At 35.3% G+C, this 16,222-nt stretch overlaps 1 protein-coding gene across 4 annotated transcripts in view; it reads left to right on the top strand.

The window, feature by feature from the left end:
- POLK (DNA polymerase kappa) overlaps positions 1 to 15,507 on the top strand; it is a 31,645-nt gene extending 16,138 nt beyond the window's left edge. For all 4 annotated transcript variants that reach the window (XM_050328598.1, XM_050328599.1, XM_050328601.1 and 1 more), the window contains 10 exons: positions 1,478 to 1,631; positions 3,416 to 3,619; positions 5,334 to 5,458; positions 5,642 to 5,808; positions 7,432 to 7,464; positions 9,143 to 9,239; positions 10,437 to 10,608; positions 11,410 to 12,363; positions 13,487 to 13,538; positions 13,687 to 15,507. In XM_050328598.1, the coding sequence (XP_050184555.1) occupies positions 1,478 to 1,631; positions 3,416 to 3,619; positions 5,334 to 5,458; positions 5,642 to 5,808; positions 7,432 to 7,464; positions 9,143 to 9,239; positions 10,437 to 10,608; positions 11,410 to 12,363; positions 13,487 to 13,538; positions 13,687 to 13,771 (2,043 nt within the window). In that variant the 3' untranslated portion in view covers positions 13,772 to 15,507. The remainder of the gene's footprint in view (positions 1 to 1,477; positions 1,632 to 3,415; positions 3,620 to 5,333; positions 5,459 to 5,641; positions 5,809 to 7,431; positions 7,465 to 9,142; positions 9,240 to 10,436; positions 10,609 to 11,409; positions 12,364 to 13,486; positions 13,539 to 13,686) is intronic.
- The last annotated feature ends 715 nt before the right edge of the window (positions 15,508 to 16,222 follow it).

The raw sequence follows: 16,222 nt of genomic DNA, 5'->3' as shown, positions 1-16,222 counted from the left end.
AATGTGGCTTTAAATGTAAGTTAAACAAAACATTGGTGCTTTTGGGCAAGGGGATGAAAGAGCATTGCATTCACCCATCTTGCTGTTTTATTGAAGTTTGTAGCACTGCTGATGGAGGTTTTGAAAAACCTCTGTGTGGTGGTAGCACTTGAGCCTTATTCTTAAAAGTTCAAAACCATGGAGCATGATCTAATTGCTATTAAGTTGCAAGTACATAGGAAACATGGAGATCATAATTTCATAAAATGCATAATTATAAATTTGGATACTGATTACTAGGGAGAGAAAAGCAAAGAACATCAGTGAGTTCTAAATGCAGTTTTTTTTTTTTTTAAGAAGGAACTTGATATAAAGAGCAGAAGAAATAGGGAAAAAAGAAATCATTTTGCTGTAACTGAAGTAGTTTGCTTAGTGTCAGAGGAAGTAGTTAGGTTACCGAAAAGCCTAATTTAAAAAAAAAAAAAGGAAAAAAGATCTTTTGTATGTTTTAATTCAAACCAGTGCATGACACAAGATACATATTTCATTTGTTGTTTGATAGGATAAATTATGAAATGTTTCTTTAATCTCTTAAGCCCACCTAAATTTCCACGCTAGAATATTCAGTGTGTATGCAACCATGCCTGGATTTTTTACTAAAAAGCTATGTCCACATCTAACTATAGTACCACTAAACTTTGATTTGGATTTGGATTTTTCTCTTGGGATTTGGATTGAAAATATTTAAATATATTTCATTTTTTCATTTAAAGTTCAGTAGTGAATCCTATCTTTATTCAGTTTCAGAAAGATGAAGTGCGTGTGAACAAATGTTGTGATACCTAAGAATTTGATCCAAACTGATAGGAACACACATGAGGCAGTCAGATTTTCCTCCATGTTTAAAAAAAAAAAAAAAAAAAAGAGAGAGAGGAGGGAAGGTAGAGCTTTTATTTTGACCATTTATTTTATTATGTTTCCTTCTAGGAAGATACACTTATCATTAAAGATTTCCCAAAAAGCTTTGACTGTGGCATTAACCACTGTTCTAAAATACTGACTATAACTTTAGTTTTAATGTAATTTAAAACTTAGATGTTTGCAGTTGATGGTGGGTTTTTTTAACCCTTGCATATGTGGTAATCTGACACAGAGTGCAGAAAGGTGCATCAGCTCATCTGCTTTGCAGAGGTTTTATTCACGTGGTCACTGCAGTGTCTGTGAACCTAGTGACTCTGGAGTCCTTATACACTGATCTTAGTGACCTCTGCAGTAAAATACACGGCTCCGAATCTGCTTAGTTCTCATTTACTACTAATACCTTGTGAGAAGCACTACTATAATTTTAGGGTATGAAGAAATAATTTGTTCCGTGAGTAACTTTAGTATTTATTGGTCATCTTGAAGTTTTGGAGTACATTTGTTCATGTCGTAATTGTGTGTCAAGATCTGCTCTTGTAGCAATGATGCTTTAAACTTTCACTATGTGTTTATCAAGGTTAGAGAAATACTGGCTGAATATGATCCCAACTTTATGCCTATGGGCCTAGATGAAGCCTACCTGAACATAACAGAGCACTTGGAGGAAAGACTAAACTGGCCTGAAGACAGGAGAAGATTCTGTCTTAACACAGAAAGCGCTACAGGAGCAGGTAAGCAAATTACTTTTTGTGTGGTTGCCTGACACTGAAAGGACAGGTAGTGTCTTTTAGGGATTCTTGGCGGAATGATGATGGCACTAAATTGTAGTTAGCATTTAAGCTTTGTTTTCCTTAACGTTATTTAATTGTTAGCATAGCGTGGAATTTAGTATTAGAATGGCAAAGGATTTCTATAAAGAGAATCAGTGTAGTGCAACGTATAAGTAGCAAAATTAAGAATTTATAATATAATACAATCTGGACCCTCTGCAGATCAGGCTGGATCATAGCACTTGGTTTGATATATCAACGTAACACTCTTAATCTAGACTCAAAAATCATATAAAAGAACACAAGTCCCTCCCTCAGTCCTTGGAAGAAGCAAATGATGGCAGAAGTGTCCCTGCACACCAGGGTGTCCCAGGTCTCTCTGTCCAGCAGCAGCTCTGGTGCAAGTTCCCCCTCAGGACACGTTGCAGGGGTTTTACAAACAGACAGTGCTCCTGGGGCTGCAAGTGCTTCCTGGCACTGCAGCCACCAGGGTCACCCACTGGAGTCACCCACCGGCGTCACCCACAGGGATCACTCACAGCCCAGGCTGGCCCGGAGCAGGACCTGCTGGTGGGCAAGGGGCGGAGTGATTGGCCTGGTGCCCAGGAACCGTGAGGCCAGGAGGGAGAGGAGGAAGATAATCTGGTTTGTCTCTGTTGGGCACAAGACCTTCTGGGCCTGATAATGAGGGGAAAGGCCACAAACACGGTTCCAAAGAAGGGCTGCTCACCTCACGAAATGGCGTCAGTCACGATGACCACAGTACCAGGAGCTGCGAGTGGGGGATGCCAGTCACACATGCACATAACATAAGCTTCAGATAAGCTGCACCCATTGAAGGTGTAAACACTTAGGTCCTTGCATATATTCTCCACCTCAGATTTTAAGTTTAGAGGTCAACTTCCTCTATTGCTCACCTTTTAATAAAAGGTATACTGCTAATGATTTGGACTTGGAGGATATTTTTCTTTTAACATGAGTAAAAGGTGGTACTAGATTTTCTAAACAAAGTTGTGTGGTAAAATGGTTGATGGATGCACTAACTGGAACGTTTATATTATCACTATTTAGAAATTATCTGAATAGTCATTAAGAGGATAATAAAGAAAAGTATTAATAAAATAGTAATGAACTGGCATGATCTTTACAAAATAAATATCACTGGTGTGTAGTCATATGCTTCTTCGTACTTCTTTGACATCTTTTTCCCCTGAAACCCAAACAAGTGCTTGGAATGTGAAACTGTAATAGTAATGTTTATAGAGTCAGACAAAGGACTGCTGAATTACTTGGTCTGCTGTGACTGCAGTTGAAAATGAGGAGCTCACCAGGCTGATGGTTCTAGAACCAGATATTCCAGAAACCTAATTTTCTTTGGAGAATATTGAAAAAACATTTTCATTTCCACCAGAAAAAGAGAGCATCTGATTTAATCTGATATGAAATGAAAATAAAGCCAAAATCTTGATGTTTTTTGGCTGCTACAGCAACAGGCCATTAAACGTTTTTGCTTATCTGGAAGTTAATGTCCAGTCTCCTAGCTAATTCCTCCAATCTCAGCCATGTTCAAAACATATTAAAAACAAAGCCCTTATGACTCTTATGTCTTCAAACAAACAAACAAAAAAAGCAATGTCTAAATAAAAATAGAAAGAAATAAACCCGCTAATGAACTCTGCAGCCACTGCAAAAGGAAATCAGGATGTTATATATGGATGTATTAATTGTTTGTGCTTCTGTCTTAGATAAAGATGATATGAATATGTCTGACAAATTTAATGAAAGTGAATGCTCTTCTTCACCGGTGCTGTTTGAAGACGATACATCTCACCTTAAACAAAGAGGTCAATCAGTAGAAAATTCAGTTGTCTTTGGTACTTCTGCAGAGGAAGTTGTGAAGGAAATTCGCTTTAGGATTGAGCAGAAAACTCAGCTGACTGCTAGTGCAGGTATTCAGACACATATGAATAATAATAAATCTTTGTATTTCCAAAATGTCTTTAATCTCAGAGGGCATTAATTAAGAATTTAACCTTGCCACAGCATTCTTGTGCTGCAAAGAAATATGCTCTCTTTGCATGTACATGCTCTCTTCTGCAAAGACTGTTGACTTTCAACTGTTTCAAAAGACTTCATAGCTATTAAAGCCACCGCTATTTGTTTTCCTTTTTTCTCTTTTTTTAATCATTGAAACAGTTATCTTTTTGCTTCTTTGTTCTCGAAATACAAGTAAGTAATGTGGAAAAATGACCAGTGCACCCAAGCTGATCTTAGCACAGGTGGTTGTTTATTTTAGTGCATCATGTGAATTGTTTTTGTCAGCCAGTCGATCACAGTGAAATCTGTCACTGGTTGCTAAACTGCTCTTAATTTGAATAGAAGATCCAAATTGTTAGGTATTTCTGAGTTCTCCACACTGTTTCTTGCTTAAGACAATATCAAAATTCATTAATATGTTAGTTCTCAGAGAAGTAAATATGTGTTGAAGTTAACAAACTCTTCAATAGCCTTTTAATATTTACCAATCAAGTTTTATGTCTTGACTTCAGGCAATCTACCTCTAAATCTCAAGTATTGTGATTATAATCTGCATTAGGTCACTAAAACCAGTGTATATCCCTAGCCACATAGTTTGGAAGCCATCCTACTGCTTTGTGAACCAGGTCAGTGAGGCATCAGGGAATGTTGAGCTTTATGAAGCAGGTGCAGAAGGCCAAGGAAATGTGATATGTAAGAAGAGGTAACGAAACAGCTTGTAAGAGGAAGCCAGATGAGTCTTCTGCCCATGTATGGTATCTCACAAGTGGTAGACAAATACCAATTTTGTTTACTAAAATTTTGTCTTCGTAAGGATAAGTTTGTGTTTAGAAAATAAACAGAGCTTTTATAAGTGCAATCAGGGATCTTAAGCCCAACAATGAAAAACAATTAGAAGGCTAACTGAAAAAATACTGATAAACAATAGCAAGTAGAAGTATTTTTACCATCTTGAATAATGTTTAATCAGTGAGCAAATCAAAAGTTGGACCACTAAGACTCTAGCACAGAGTTATTTAATTTTCTTGCTAAATCAATTCCAGAGCTTGTTTGTAAAAACAGATACTTTGATAGAAAAGAGCCATCCCTCCTTATTCCTACCAGTGTCTGTGAAATATATATATTTCTAAGTTACTACTTGCAGTGCTAGCTCACGAAATACTAAAATTTGGTAAATTTTGTGAAAAAAACCTTTTTCTGAAATACAAGGAAGAAAGATCTTCTTCTAAAGAGTTCCTTATAACTACCATTGGAAGCATTTCCTTTGTCTCACCATAATCATATCATGAAAGTGTTTAATCACGTAATTGATGTTATTTTTAAGCACTTGGTATTAACTCCTCATAACTTATTAGGGCATGTTGTGTTATCCTGACTATCTTAAAGTAGGAAGTAAATTTTATCTGTTATATTTAATCTGCTACATGTATTTATGTTCTCTGATGTCCATCTCAAAATTTTTTGCAGAATTGTATCAAGTCTCTTTATCAGTTATTGTCATTTTTTTCCTTATTATAGTCTTTGCCAAATATGTAGGCTACTCCTTTGCTTTTAAATACTGGACTGTTGAAATTAAACTTTGTCTTGTATTTTTTTAAATGTGAAGTTTGTTTGTTTGTTTTTAAGGAATAGCACCAAATACAATGTTAGCAAAGATGTGCAGTGATTGTAATAAGCCTAACGGGCAATACAGAATTACTCCTGAGAGACAAGCAGTGCTGGACTTCCTAAAAGATTTGCCCATTAGAAAGGTAAGAGACACCATGACATTTACTCTGCTGCCATGTATGTTTTTTCTGTTCTAAAAGGAAAATTTCTAATGAAAGGATACAGTTTTCTGGGTAGTCTTCCAAGTTGTTCTTGATTTAAATTGTTCTTGTTAATGGATCTACAAATGGAAAGTTTCCAGTGTAACGTTACTTACTCTTTTTTAGGTGCCAGGCATAGGAAAAGTAACAGAGAAGATGTTAAAAGCCCTTGGAATTGTGACTTGCTCAGAACTTTACCAGCAGAGGGCACTGCTTTCTCTTCTGTTTTCGGAAGTATCTTGGCGGAATTTCTTGGATATTTCCCTTGGTTTGGGCTCAACACATTTGGAAAAGTATGCTTTGGAGTTTTTTTCCTCCTGTATTAAAAATTTCCTAGATGTTTCCTTGTGTATGTTACATAATGTACATTTTATTTTATTGACAAATGTTATGGAAATATGGCTTGTTTAACATATTTTTTAACATCTCTGACATCTGTTAGTGTTATACTTCTGGCTAAGATACAACAACCAAACATGAAAAAGCAAAGGTTTGTACAGCCATGTCTTAATATGAAATCCAAAAATGTCTTGTCAGGGAAGTTGTACATAAGCGTATATCAAGAAATCAGGGGAGAATCATTTAGGATAATCTCATAATTATGAAAATAGCTGAGCAGAACTGAATTGTCCTAAGCAGAGGTGTTCACTCCTGTTTTCTCAATAAAAACAATACACATTCATTGGTGTTTATTATTATCTGATTGTAATGAAAATTGCATTGATATTTGATCTTCTCTGGTGGTAAAGTGTCATATTTCTAATGAAAGTAAGTGAAGTTTATGTGTCTTCTATGAGGATTACATATATATTTGTAGTATCAACATGTGAATTCGGTAGAATAGAACTGCAGATTTTTATATCCTTCTTAATATCTGCTCCTTTAAGGTTCACCCTACTTTAATGGCTTTTAGCCTCCTATTGAGGAAAAGTCAGTCTGACTAGTGAATACATCTCTTGAATAATATTTGTAATTTCTAAACCTATCCTGGATACAAAGATGGAACACTTGTTCTTTTAAAAAAAGAACCCAGCAAACCGTAGCATTTTGTTGCAAAATAATATATACAGTTAACAGTTTGAAGCCCAGTAATGTGCTAGCACAAATGTTTGTGTTGTTAGTTTTCTTTCTGTTCAGAGGTGTGTTGTCTTGTAAAAAAATGTACAGGAATCTTGACTTTGTAAAGGTGACTTGATAAAAGATAAAGCCCAGTTTTCCAAATATTTGTTTCTGTTAATATATAAGCAGACCTTAAATAGTCTTTTAATAGTTGGTGCACTCTTTCCCCTTATTCTTCACCCTAGTTAGGTGTTGTAGTGTCAAAAAAAGACTGTTTCAGAAATAAAGGTTATCATCATGCAGAGAACACATTTTCCATGGGTTTAATGTCTAAGAAATTTCAACTTTAACCTGAACAATCATTTAGACAGAAAGCAAACTATTTCCTCAGATAAAAAATATTCAAATATACATGTATGTTCGGGATTTTAATAGCAGAGCTTCACAGTTACAGCAAGGTGAGACAGCATAGGATTTGTAGTTAGTTTTGGTCTTAAATAAGACTTCTGATATAAGAGGTGAGTTGCAGGGTAGAGGCATGGTGGGGGTTTTTTTTGGTGTGGGGTTTTTTTTGTTTGTTGGTTTGGTTTTTTTTGCAAATTCTTTATTTTTATTGACATCTATTGCTGATCTGTGTCTTTACTTAATCTACAGAAGTTTAAGTGTTTCTTTTTTCTAAATCTCCATTTAGCACTTGTTTAAACTTGATGTACAAGATTTGTAGAAAAAGTTAACACCCAGAGTTTATAGGAGAGGTTGCTGTTAGTTATTGAAGCATAATTGGTTGACTCAGAGTTTATTGAAAATATAACAGTTCTATGTAAAGTGAGTATAACAAATTGCTTTTCTTTTTAAAGGGATGGAGAAAGAAAAAGTATGAGCACTGAAAGGTATGCCTTTTTAATATTGAGAAAAATTGCATTAATTATGAAAACTACTAAATACCGTGTAGTGTATACTTTTATTAGTAATATAATTTCATTAATTACTTATATGTGTTAAAAATTCACATATACAATAAGCTCACTAAATTAGATTCAAGCTTTCATTATTTTTTTTCCTTTGACTGTAGAATACTATGGAGACATTTTTGTCAGTGAGTGTGTTGTCTTTTCTTATCATCCGATTCTGCTAATGCCTGTAAGACATCAAAGTGATCATGAAGCTTTAAGATAGGGTGGAAATATATAAGAGCTTAAATTTTTTTTGTATATTCCAGCTGAATGTCAATATCAGTGTAATAGCCTGCAGTCACATGCATTTCCTAACTTTTAGGGTTTTGTTAGAGTAAAGTTCCTTAAAAAGGTGGTGTTTGCTGTTTCCAAAAGTTCATTTTCAAAAAAGAAGTGCTTCAGGGAGAATCTGTAGAGCACCGTAATAATTATCCCTACACTCATGTGTTGTATTTTCTTAGAAAAGATGGTAAAAAAAGATGCTTAGTCCCGTTGAGACTTAGTAGTTGTGAGCATCTGAAGTAAACCCCATAAGACTTTGGTACCATCCCACACGAGAAATTTATAGCATTAGTCTTGTGCTGGTTTGCAGGCTGATGAGATCATTGAACTAATTTATATGGGGGGGAAGAGTCCTGGAATAGCATTCTCTCTATACTGCTCCTTCCAAACCTTGGACTTTTAAAGCTTTCCAGTCACTGCAACATTGCCAGAATAGCATGAGTTACTCCTTGGATAATGGTGTGGGACCCACAGGGAAATATTCATCCCATTACTTTGGCAGCATGCAAACATTCTTAGGGGAATGTGAATGGTCATAGATGAAGCCTTTCCAATACAATTGAATAAACCTGAATATAACTCAGAGATGTGAAATCCAGTGCAATTATATGGACTTAACACTCAGAAATATAAAGCCTGACATGAAAAAAATGGATCTGTGAGACCTTTCCAGTAAGCATTTGCTCTCTGTAATTTTTGCTTCCCATTTCTCTTAAAACCACTACTAACTGAAGGTTTCCTTTCACATTGTTACTAAAAAGCAAATGTACAACAAAAAAAAATACAAAAACCTGTAATTTCCCTACTAAGAAGCTCTAGCAAAGGCAGTTTGCAACATTTTTGGCAGAAAGATAGCTTTTCCTCCTCTGAGGCTAGTAATTATCCTACCTGGCATCATTTTTCTTAGCATCTGCATTATTTATTTCTGATATTTGGCTCTGATGTTGACTTTCAAATACTGAATTTCTCCTGGTGTAACATCAGAAAGGAGATTAAACACAAATAACTCGGCTGGTTCTATGAATTCATTTAGTGTTAGTATTCTGTCTTGCAAATATTTGAGCATTAATGACGTTAAATCTGATATGTTTTCAAATAGTGCGTGAAAAATTGAAGCCAAATGATTTAGTTATTTGAAGGGCCTTGCAAACATTTTGCAAACAAAATATTCCTATTAATAATAATTTTTCCTTCAAGTAAATGCTCAAGCCTATACAACATTCTTCTGATGAAGTTTAGCTTAGCTATATGAAAAATATTTTTAGATTGCAACCAGTTATAAATGAACATATAGTAGGATTTATACTGAAAAAAGATCATGTCTTTGTCTTAGAACATTCAGTGAAATAAACACAGCAGAAGACCAGTACAGTCTGTGTCGAGAACTCTGCAGAGACCTTGCTCAAGAACTCCAGAAAGAGGGACTTAAGGTATTTATATTATTCTGGTTACTTCAAAAAGACATAACTCTGCACTCCAACTTAATAAATGCAGCTTAGTGTAAATGCTTTCAGCAGTATCATACCATGCAATTTATCTTAAGAAGTCTTCACTGTTTAATTTGCAGATGCTTAGAATGATATAGGCAGCTTTTTGATATTGTGGAGTGTCAATCTAATAATATGTGTGGGGAAAAAAGTAAACTTATCAACTGGTTATTTAGCATATAAACGTTTTTTGCTAAAAGCAGTGTTTGTTTATAAGGGAGTAATAGAAATTACTGTCTATCAGCCATGCTTTGGACAATTATGTAACACTAATGTATTTAAAACTGTGTTTCTGCCCCATATTTATACAGAATCCAGTCAGTAGCCAGTTGTGTAGTTTGAGAATCTGATGTGTGCTGAACTTGCTGACAAGTTATTCATATATTCATTCAGTGCTATGAATGATAGAAACAATCCCTTTATTCCTTCTCCCCATATTTCTGTTTATTACTTGGAAAGAACAGTATTTTCTTTGGAGGTCCTTGTGTTAAAGCGAGGAATAACATTTAAGACCTAAAAGAATTATGGTTAGTCTTCTTCAGCCATAAAATGTTATCTCAAAACATGACAGGTTGGAAGGTAAATGATCAGCTAAGAAGGACAATGTGATAAGCTTACAAAGGCATCGGAAAGGGAGTGCTATTTATTTGCATTTGGATGGACACGATAAATCATAAAAATGCCAGGGAGAATATCTGTGCCAAACACAGAAGCTGTGTGGCTCTGATAGCACTATGCAGGAGGAAGGAAGTTTTCAACAAACCCATAATTGGGTATCACTTTTGCATCCTTTGTAGTTAGGTATATCTGGCATTGGAAGTTTTGGAATGACAAAATAGTTTTTTAGGGTAGAAGTGGCCTGTAGGCAAAACATGAACTCTGTTGAACATGCACTGGTGGCACATGATCTGCTGAGAATTGTAGACAAATGACCCAATTCAGAGAATTTGACTTCAACAGTTAGGGGCAAATACAGAATCTTGCCGGCAAATTCTTGGTAGTGCCCCTTGCTGTGCACAGATAAGCACAGGGTCTTGCTTATGGCTTAAGGGTCCATATAGATGCTACACAGTAATTGTTTTTGTTTCTATGACATGCTTAATCTTTTTCCTTTTTTATATTATTTTTTGTTTTTCCTAGGGTAAAACTGTTACCTTGAAGTTAAAGAATGTGAACTTTGAAGTTAAAACAAGAGCTTCAACAGTCCTGTCTTCTGTTTCTACTGAGGAGGAAATATTTGCTGTTGCTAAAGACTTGTTAGGAACAGAAATTGATAGTGTTGCTCCTCACCCTCTACGGATAAGACTTATGGGTAAAAATATTTCAAACTCATTCTTCTTTTTCAGAATTATGAGATCTTACAGTGTGTCAAAAAATATACACTACACTCTAAAGTAAAATCATTATAAGTTTATTTATCCTTTCTCTGTTAGCCTGGTAGTTTTTGCAAATTGAAACAGATCTGGAGTGCTGGGTGGTGACTCGGGAATGTTTTACTAATTGAGGTTGGACTTGTTTTGTGGAACAACATATACATCAGGATGAGAGCAGAATTTTGAATCGTCGCAGTGCTTAATTCTGCTGTCTTAAAAGAGCTTTTAAATCTCCTTTGCACCACGGCAACAGAAGTGCTTATATATCTTAAAATACAAAGTTCTGCAAGAAATGCAAACACTTCTGACAAAAGTAAACTGTTTTCTCTCTAAGACCTTTATGTTTCAGGTGCCTATATATTCTGCTTCAAACATTTAGTGACACATAAAACTTATTTGCATAAGATATTAAAACGTGCTGAAGAAATAAATATTTTTGTGGGTAAAATTCATGCGAAACTCTTTTAGACTTAATTTTAAGTAACTGTATTAAGTTTATAGCCTCATGTTTCAATGCAATCAGTTAAAACTTAAGGGATGTTAGTAATATGATTGGGCAAGTAATTGCATCTGATAAAATTGTATTGACCTTGTGATCCATTGTTAGTATTTGCAGGTAGTATAGCCACCTTTTAGAGATAAATTGCACTATTATTGAGTGAATATATACCTCAAAAGGTGTTAGTTAATAATTAGTATTATCATAAAATTATTGTTATAAATTTATTTTTCATCATTAGGTGTACGAGTATCAGGATTTCTAAGTGAAGAAGAAAAGAAGTACCAACAAAAAAGCATTATGAGTTTCTTAAAATCAGGAAAAGAAATTGGTTTCCTTAGGCTTCAGCCAAAGTCCAACCAAGAGTATTTCACAAAAAGTTCAGAAGCATCTCATAGAGGGAGTTTTTTTGATCAAAAGCGAGCAACAAGGCTTCTAAACATTGAGAGTCTTGCTCCAAATGGAGCTGTAGGTAAGCAGCTCTTTCATCATCAGAAATCATCAGCAAATTTTGTGGAAGAAACAAAGAAAGTCACAGGTTTACAAAGTTCTAGTGTTTGTAAGATCTTCACCTGCCCTGTTTGCTTTGAGGAGCAAAGTAGCAATAATTTGGAAGAACTTAATACGCATATTGATGAGTGCCTCAGTGGGACATTTGTTAAAGATACTGTGGAAATAACCAAGAATGACAGATCAAGAGAAGATACACTCAACTCTCTTCCACAATTTAAAAATGAAAATGTTGATGAATGTCAAAAAAATCAAACAGATCAATTAGCAACAACAGACCAGTCTGCAAGTACGTCTGACAGCTTTACTAACAATAGCACAGAAAAATTTGCTCAGATAATATCTGATAAATCTCACAGAGAGCAACAGCCTAGCAATCTCAGTGACATTGCTAGAAATGTGTGTATGAAACAGTGTCTCTTCCCCAAAAGAAAATCTCAAGGCAATGAAGACCAGTTTGAAAAGACTGAATATACAGAAGGAACTAGTATATCCTGTTTCTTTGAAGCTAAAGAAGACAGTGTTCTTGTTTGTCCAATTTGTAATACAGAACAGAAAACCACCAGTCTTGTGGCATTTAACAGGCATGTGGATATCTGCTTAAATAAAGGCCTCATCCAGGAGCTGACAGAAAAAAAAGATTTTCCTACTGAGAATTACAATATGGAAAACTGGAATAGAGTTGGTGAGTATATGCACTAGAATATATTTATTATTCAATTTATCTGCTTGTAAAATAGTTTGGTAATGGTGCACTTTGAACTTTTTGGGACTTTATTTTTGCTACAAGCTCATTTTAGTAAGGCCTGTGTAAGAGTGAACATTTTTAAAAAATACCAAATCAGTTCTCATGAGAAACTAGATTTATGACTGTGATGGTAGTTAGACAGTGTCCTCTCATTTGCCATAACGGTGACATAGGAACTGCTGCTCAATTCTGTAAATGGTTTGTTTGTTACCCCCAGCCATGTTCAGAAAGGTGTTTGCAAGGCCACCAAGGTTAAAATGAAAATCAATGAAAACATCTTCAACCTGGATTGTTTCAGAGATTCAGGTGACAGAAAAGTTCTATTACGTAATGTGCTGGCAAAAGCAGAGAGATGGTGAGCTAAGAGTTTAAAGGCAGAAACTTCCAAGCCTGTTGTATATAAATATAAAATATATCACACAACTGCACTTTTAACATGCCAAACCAGTAGATATTTACTCAGGTCGTTTCTTTCTTTGATGAAGAGTTAATCTTTGGTCAGATTAGAAGACATGTGCAAGTAGTTAAGTATCTGCCTAAAGTACTTATCCCTAATCTATACTGGGAGCTTTATAAGAGGAGATTAAAATGCTAGCGTGTTAGAATTTTCAGTATGAAATTAAGACTTAAAATATGAACACAGAAAATTTTGTAAACAGTGTTACTGTTGCATGTGCAAGCAGACTTTGATTTAAATTAAAGATTTATTGTAGGTGCAGATTCTTTTTTTCCCTCTGCATAATAAAAAAATTAAGAACATAATTTCCAACTACCACTGAAAATCCACTATATTATGCTGAAATATTTCTGAAAACTCCTGAACTAAAACGTTCAAAATAATCCCTTAGAATTCAATAAACTAAAGGCATTTTGGTTTTCTCTTTTGAAAATGTTATCATAAACTACAACACTCAGACTGCAGCTAATGAAATGATATGTGCTCCTTGAGACAGATTAGGTTTGCTTATGTTGTAAAAAACATTCTGCCATGTATGTAATTTCTGAAGCATTTTTTATTTCTTGAAGTAATTAATTTTTGTTGTTTCCAATTTTTTTTAAGGAGGTTTAAGCAAAGAACAGCAATGCACTAATCCATTGCAAGGAACAAAAAGGTAAGGGTTTTATGGAAGCTTGAGTACATGACTCATTTTAAAACAATAAAGTTTATAAAAATATTCAGTGTTGTAAACATTGTGTAGATATGCATTATATATTTTAACCTCTGACTGTTTTGTTTTTTGTTTTTGTCTTTAACTTCAGGTCTGGATTAACAACTTCACAATCAGTATCAAAAAAGGCCAAGTTGAGCAATTCCAAGCATACAATCGAAATGTTTTTTAAATGACTGTGTAGCAACATATTCTATATGAAGTATTTCATAGGGTTTTATGACTGCAAATTAATTTAGCATTGTTGGTAGGCTGGATTCAGGTGCATGTCACTTTGGAGCCATTGTATGTGTGTATAGAATGAACATGATGTCTGAGGTAGAAGAAGTGCAAATATAAATAATTTTTTTTTTAGATGGTACTTTTTTCTCCCCCAGTTGTTTCCAAGAATCAAATTCTCTAGCACTACACTTTTGTTTGTACTGAACATGTGGAACTTTCTGAGAGCCATGAGCAGCCTCATGAATTCTCTCTGCTGTTCAGAAAACAGAACAGGTTGGGTAGAGCTGCCACTGAGCAAGCTTGTACGGCAAGCTCCCTGGAGAGTAGGAATCATTAGCTAGGGTGCTCCACTGTACTTACTGAAGGCTCTCTCAGGACACCTGACCTGCCCTCCTCTCTCAGGACCACACCTGACCTGCCATCCTCGCTGTGGTAATCATAGTAGCTCAGGCTGACACTTCCTTGGACAATTCAATGCCAAATTTAATTATTAAATTGTCTGTGTGATAACAAGGAAAAGCTGAGTTGCTTGACTTCAGCTTACAAATATTTTCTGAGTGAACACAAGAATTTATTGGGATTCAAAGGACAAGAACAAGAATTTACAGCACTATCAAGCTTTCGTTGTTACTGAAAATTACTTCAGTAGGAAATGGTGGACCAACCCTGTCCATCTCATTGTGGTGAGATATGGGATGACTTCACTGATTTAGAAAATGTTATTAAAACTGTTAATTGAGAGAAGGATTCCTCCATGGTAGTCAGACAAGTGCTGATCTTGATCCTTGATCTTTCCAAAGAGACTGAGAATTCTTCACAGTTGGAAATTGTTACCAGTCAGTAGCACTTAATTTACGTTGAATAAAAGGTCTTATGGTGCAATAACAATGAATTATGTGCAAATATGCAAGATGATGAACCTTCTTACTGTTTACCTATCTTTCTCTTTAAAATTATTTTGTATTTATGAATAAATTGTATTCTATCAGTGCATATGTTGAAGGAAGGAATTAAGTGCAAATATTTAAAATACACTGTTTAGCCTTTTCTGTTCACAACAAAATGCTTAAAGGAATTTTATTATAATTAAATATTTATCTGACAATTTATTATGACAGCAAATTTCTTAGAAGTTATACAAACAATGCTAAACCCTGTATGAAATATAAATTGCTTTTTAATTGCAAACTCATGTAAAGAAGTGGCTACTTTAGAAACATCTATTTCGTTGTTTAACTGTATTGGAAGTACTTGGGGATTTGCTTGTTTTTTAGTCCAGTATGTACATGGTATGTCTTAGATGCCCAGGCTAAGTCCAGAATGTGTTTTGTTTCCAAAATTGCTGGAATGATGACACCATCTCAACCTGCTCATCTGTTTGTTTGCCAGATGCCACTGTACCCACAGCTCTGTCATTTGACTTCATGTCAGTGCTCCATTATCTTCCTTAGACCAAATCAGCTGGACTGCTTCAGACTGTGCAAATTGATTCAGTTGACTTTTTCTGAACCAGGTCAATGAGCATTCAGCGTGAGCTGTTCTGTTGACAGAGATGGGAGCTGGAAACTTTTGATAGGAAAGACATAAAAGCAACTGAGGAAACATTAGCCTGCCACTGCTCTTTAGAAAGTGAACACCTCCCTTTATTAGTTTGTACCTCTCTGATTCAATAAAGTGTAGAATCCAAGTATTACCTTGTCATTGTGTGTGTATCTTTAAATTGTGTATTTTTATGTAAGCATTACATAGCAAAAACTAAGTTAGTTTGACTAAGTCTCAGAAGTTGTCTTACCATCTGTTTAAAAATGAAGTGTCAAAGAACTATCATTTTGAAGTGTTGATAACATTCAGAAACATGAGCAGGACAGAGTTTGGGCTTGACATGTTCTCCCTTTAGGTTGATCCTCCTTGGAATTATTTTGGGGATGGTTTATCACAGGCCAGTCTCTCTCCCTCTCCCACATTGTAGTTTGCAGATCTGAACTAAGGGCTGGAGTTATTAATAAGTCAGCCTAGAGAGCTGCTGCAGTGGCCCAGGTTTGTCATTGGGCTGGTGGTGTGGGGATCTGTGCCATGCCATTCTGATTCCATTCGTATACACGAGCACCTGTTGAGGATGGGCCTCTCCATTTCACTGTTCTAATTGCTACTCGTAAGCAGAGGTGGGTGACAACAGGCAGCTGAAACCATAAGGGATGAGGGTAACTGTAAGGAGCTGCAGTTGAACAGACTAAGAATTCATGCACTGGAGGACTCAGAATCCTGTAGTTTCATACTTTAAGTAGAAGAACACAGTTTAGTAAGATTAGTACACAGTTTAATAGAAAATACTACTTAGACTTCAAATCTCACCTTCTTTTACAGGAGATAATTTTTGCTTTTTCTCCTTTATGCACTATTCGACA

Source organism: Myiozetetes cayanensis, unplaced genomic scaffold, assembly GCF_022539395.1.
Source record: "Myiozetetes cayanensis isolate MyiCay16 unplaced genomic scaffold, myiCay2020 scf4, whole genome shotgun sequence".
NCBI lineage: Eukaryota > Metazoa > Chordata > Aves > Passeriformes > Tyrannidae > Myiozetetes > Myiozetetes cayanensis.
The sequence above is the reverse complement of the archived record's forward strand: the minus strand, read 5'-3'. Positions and strand labels throughout refer to the sequence as shown.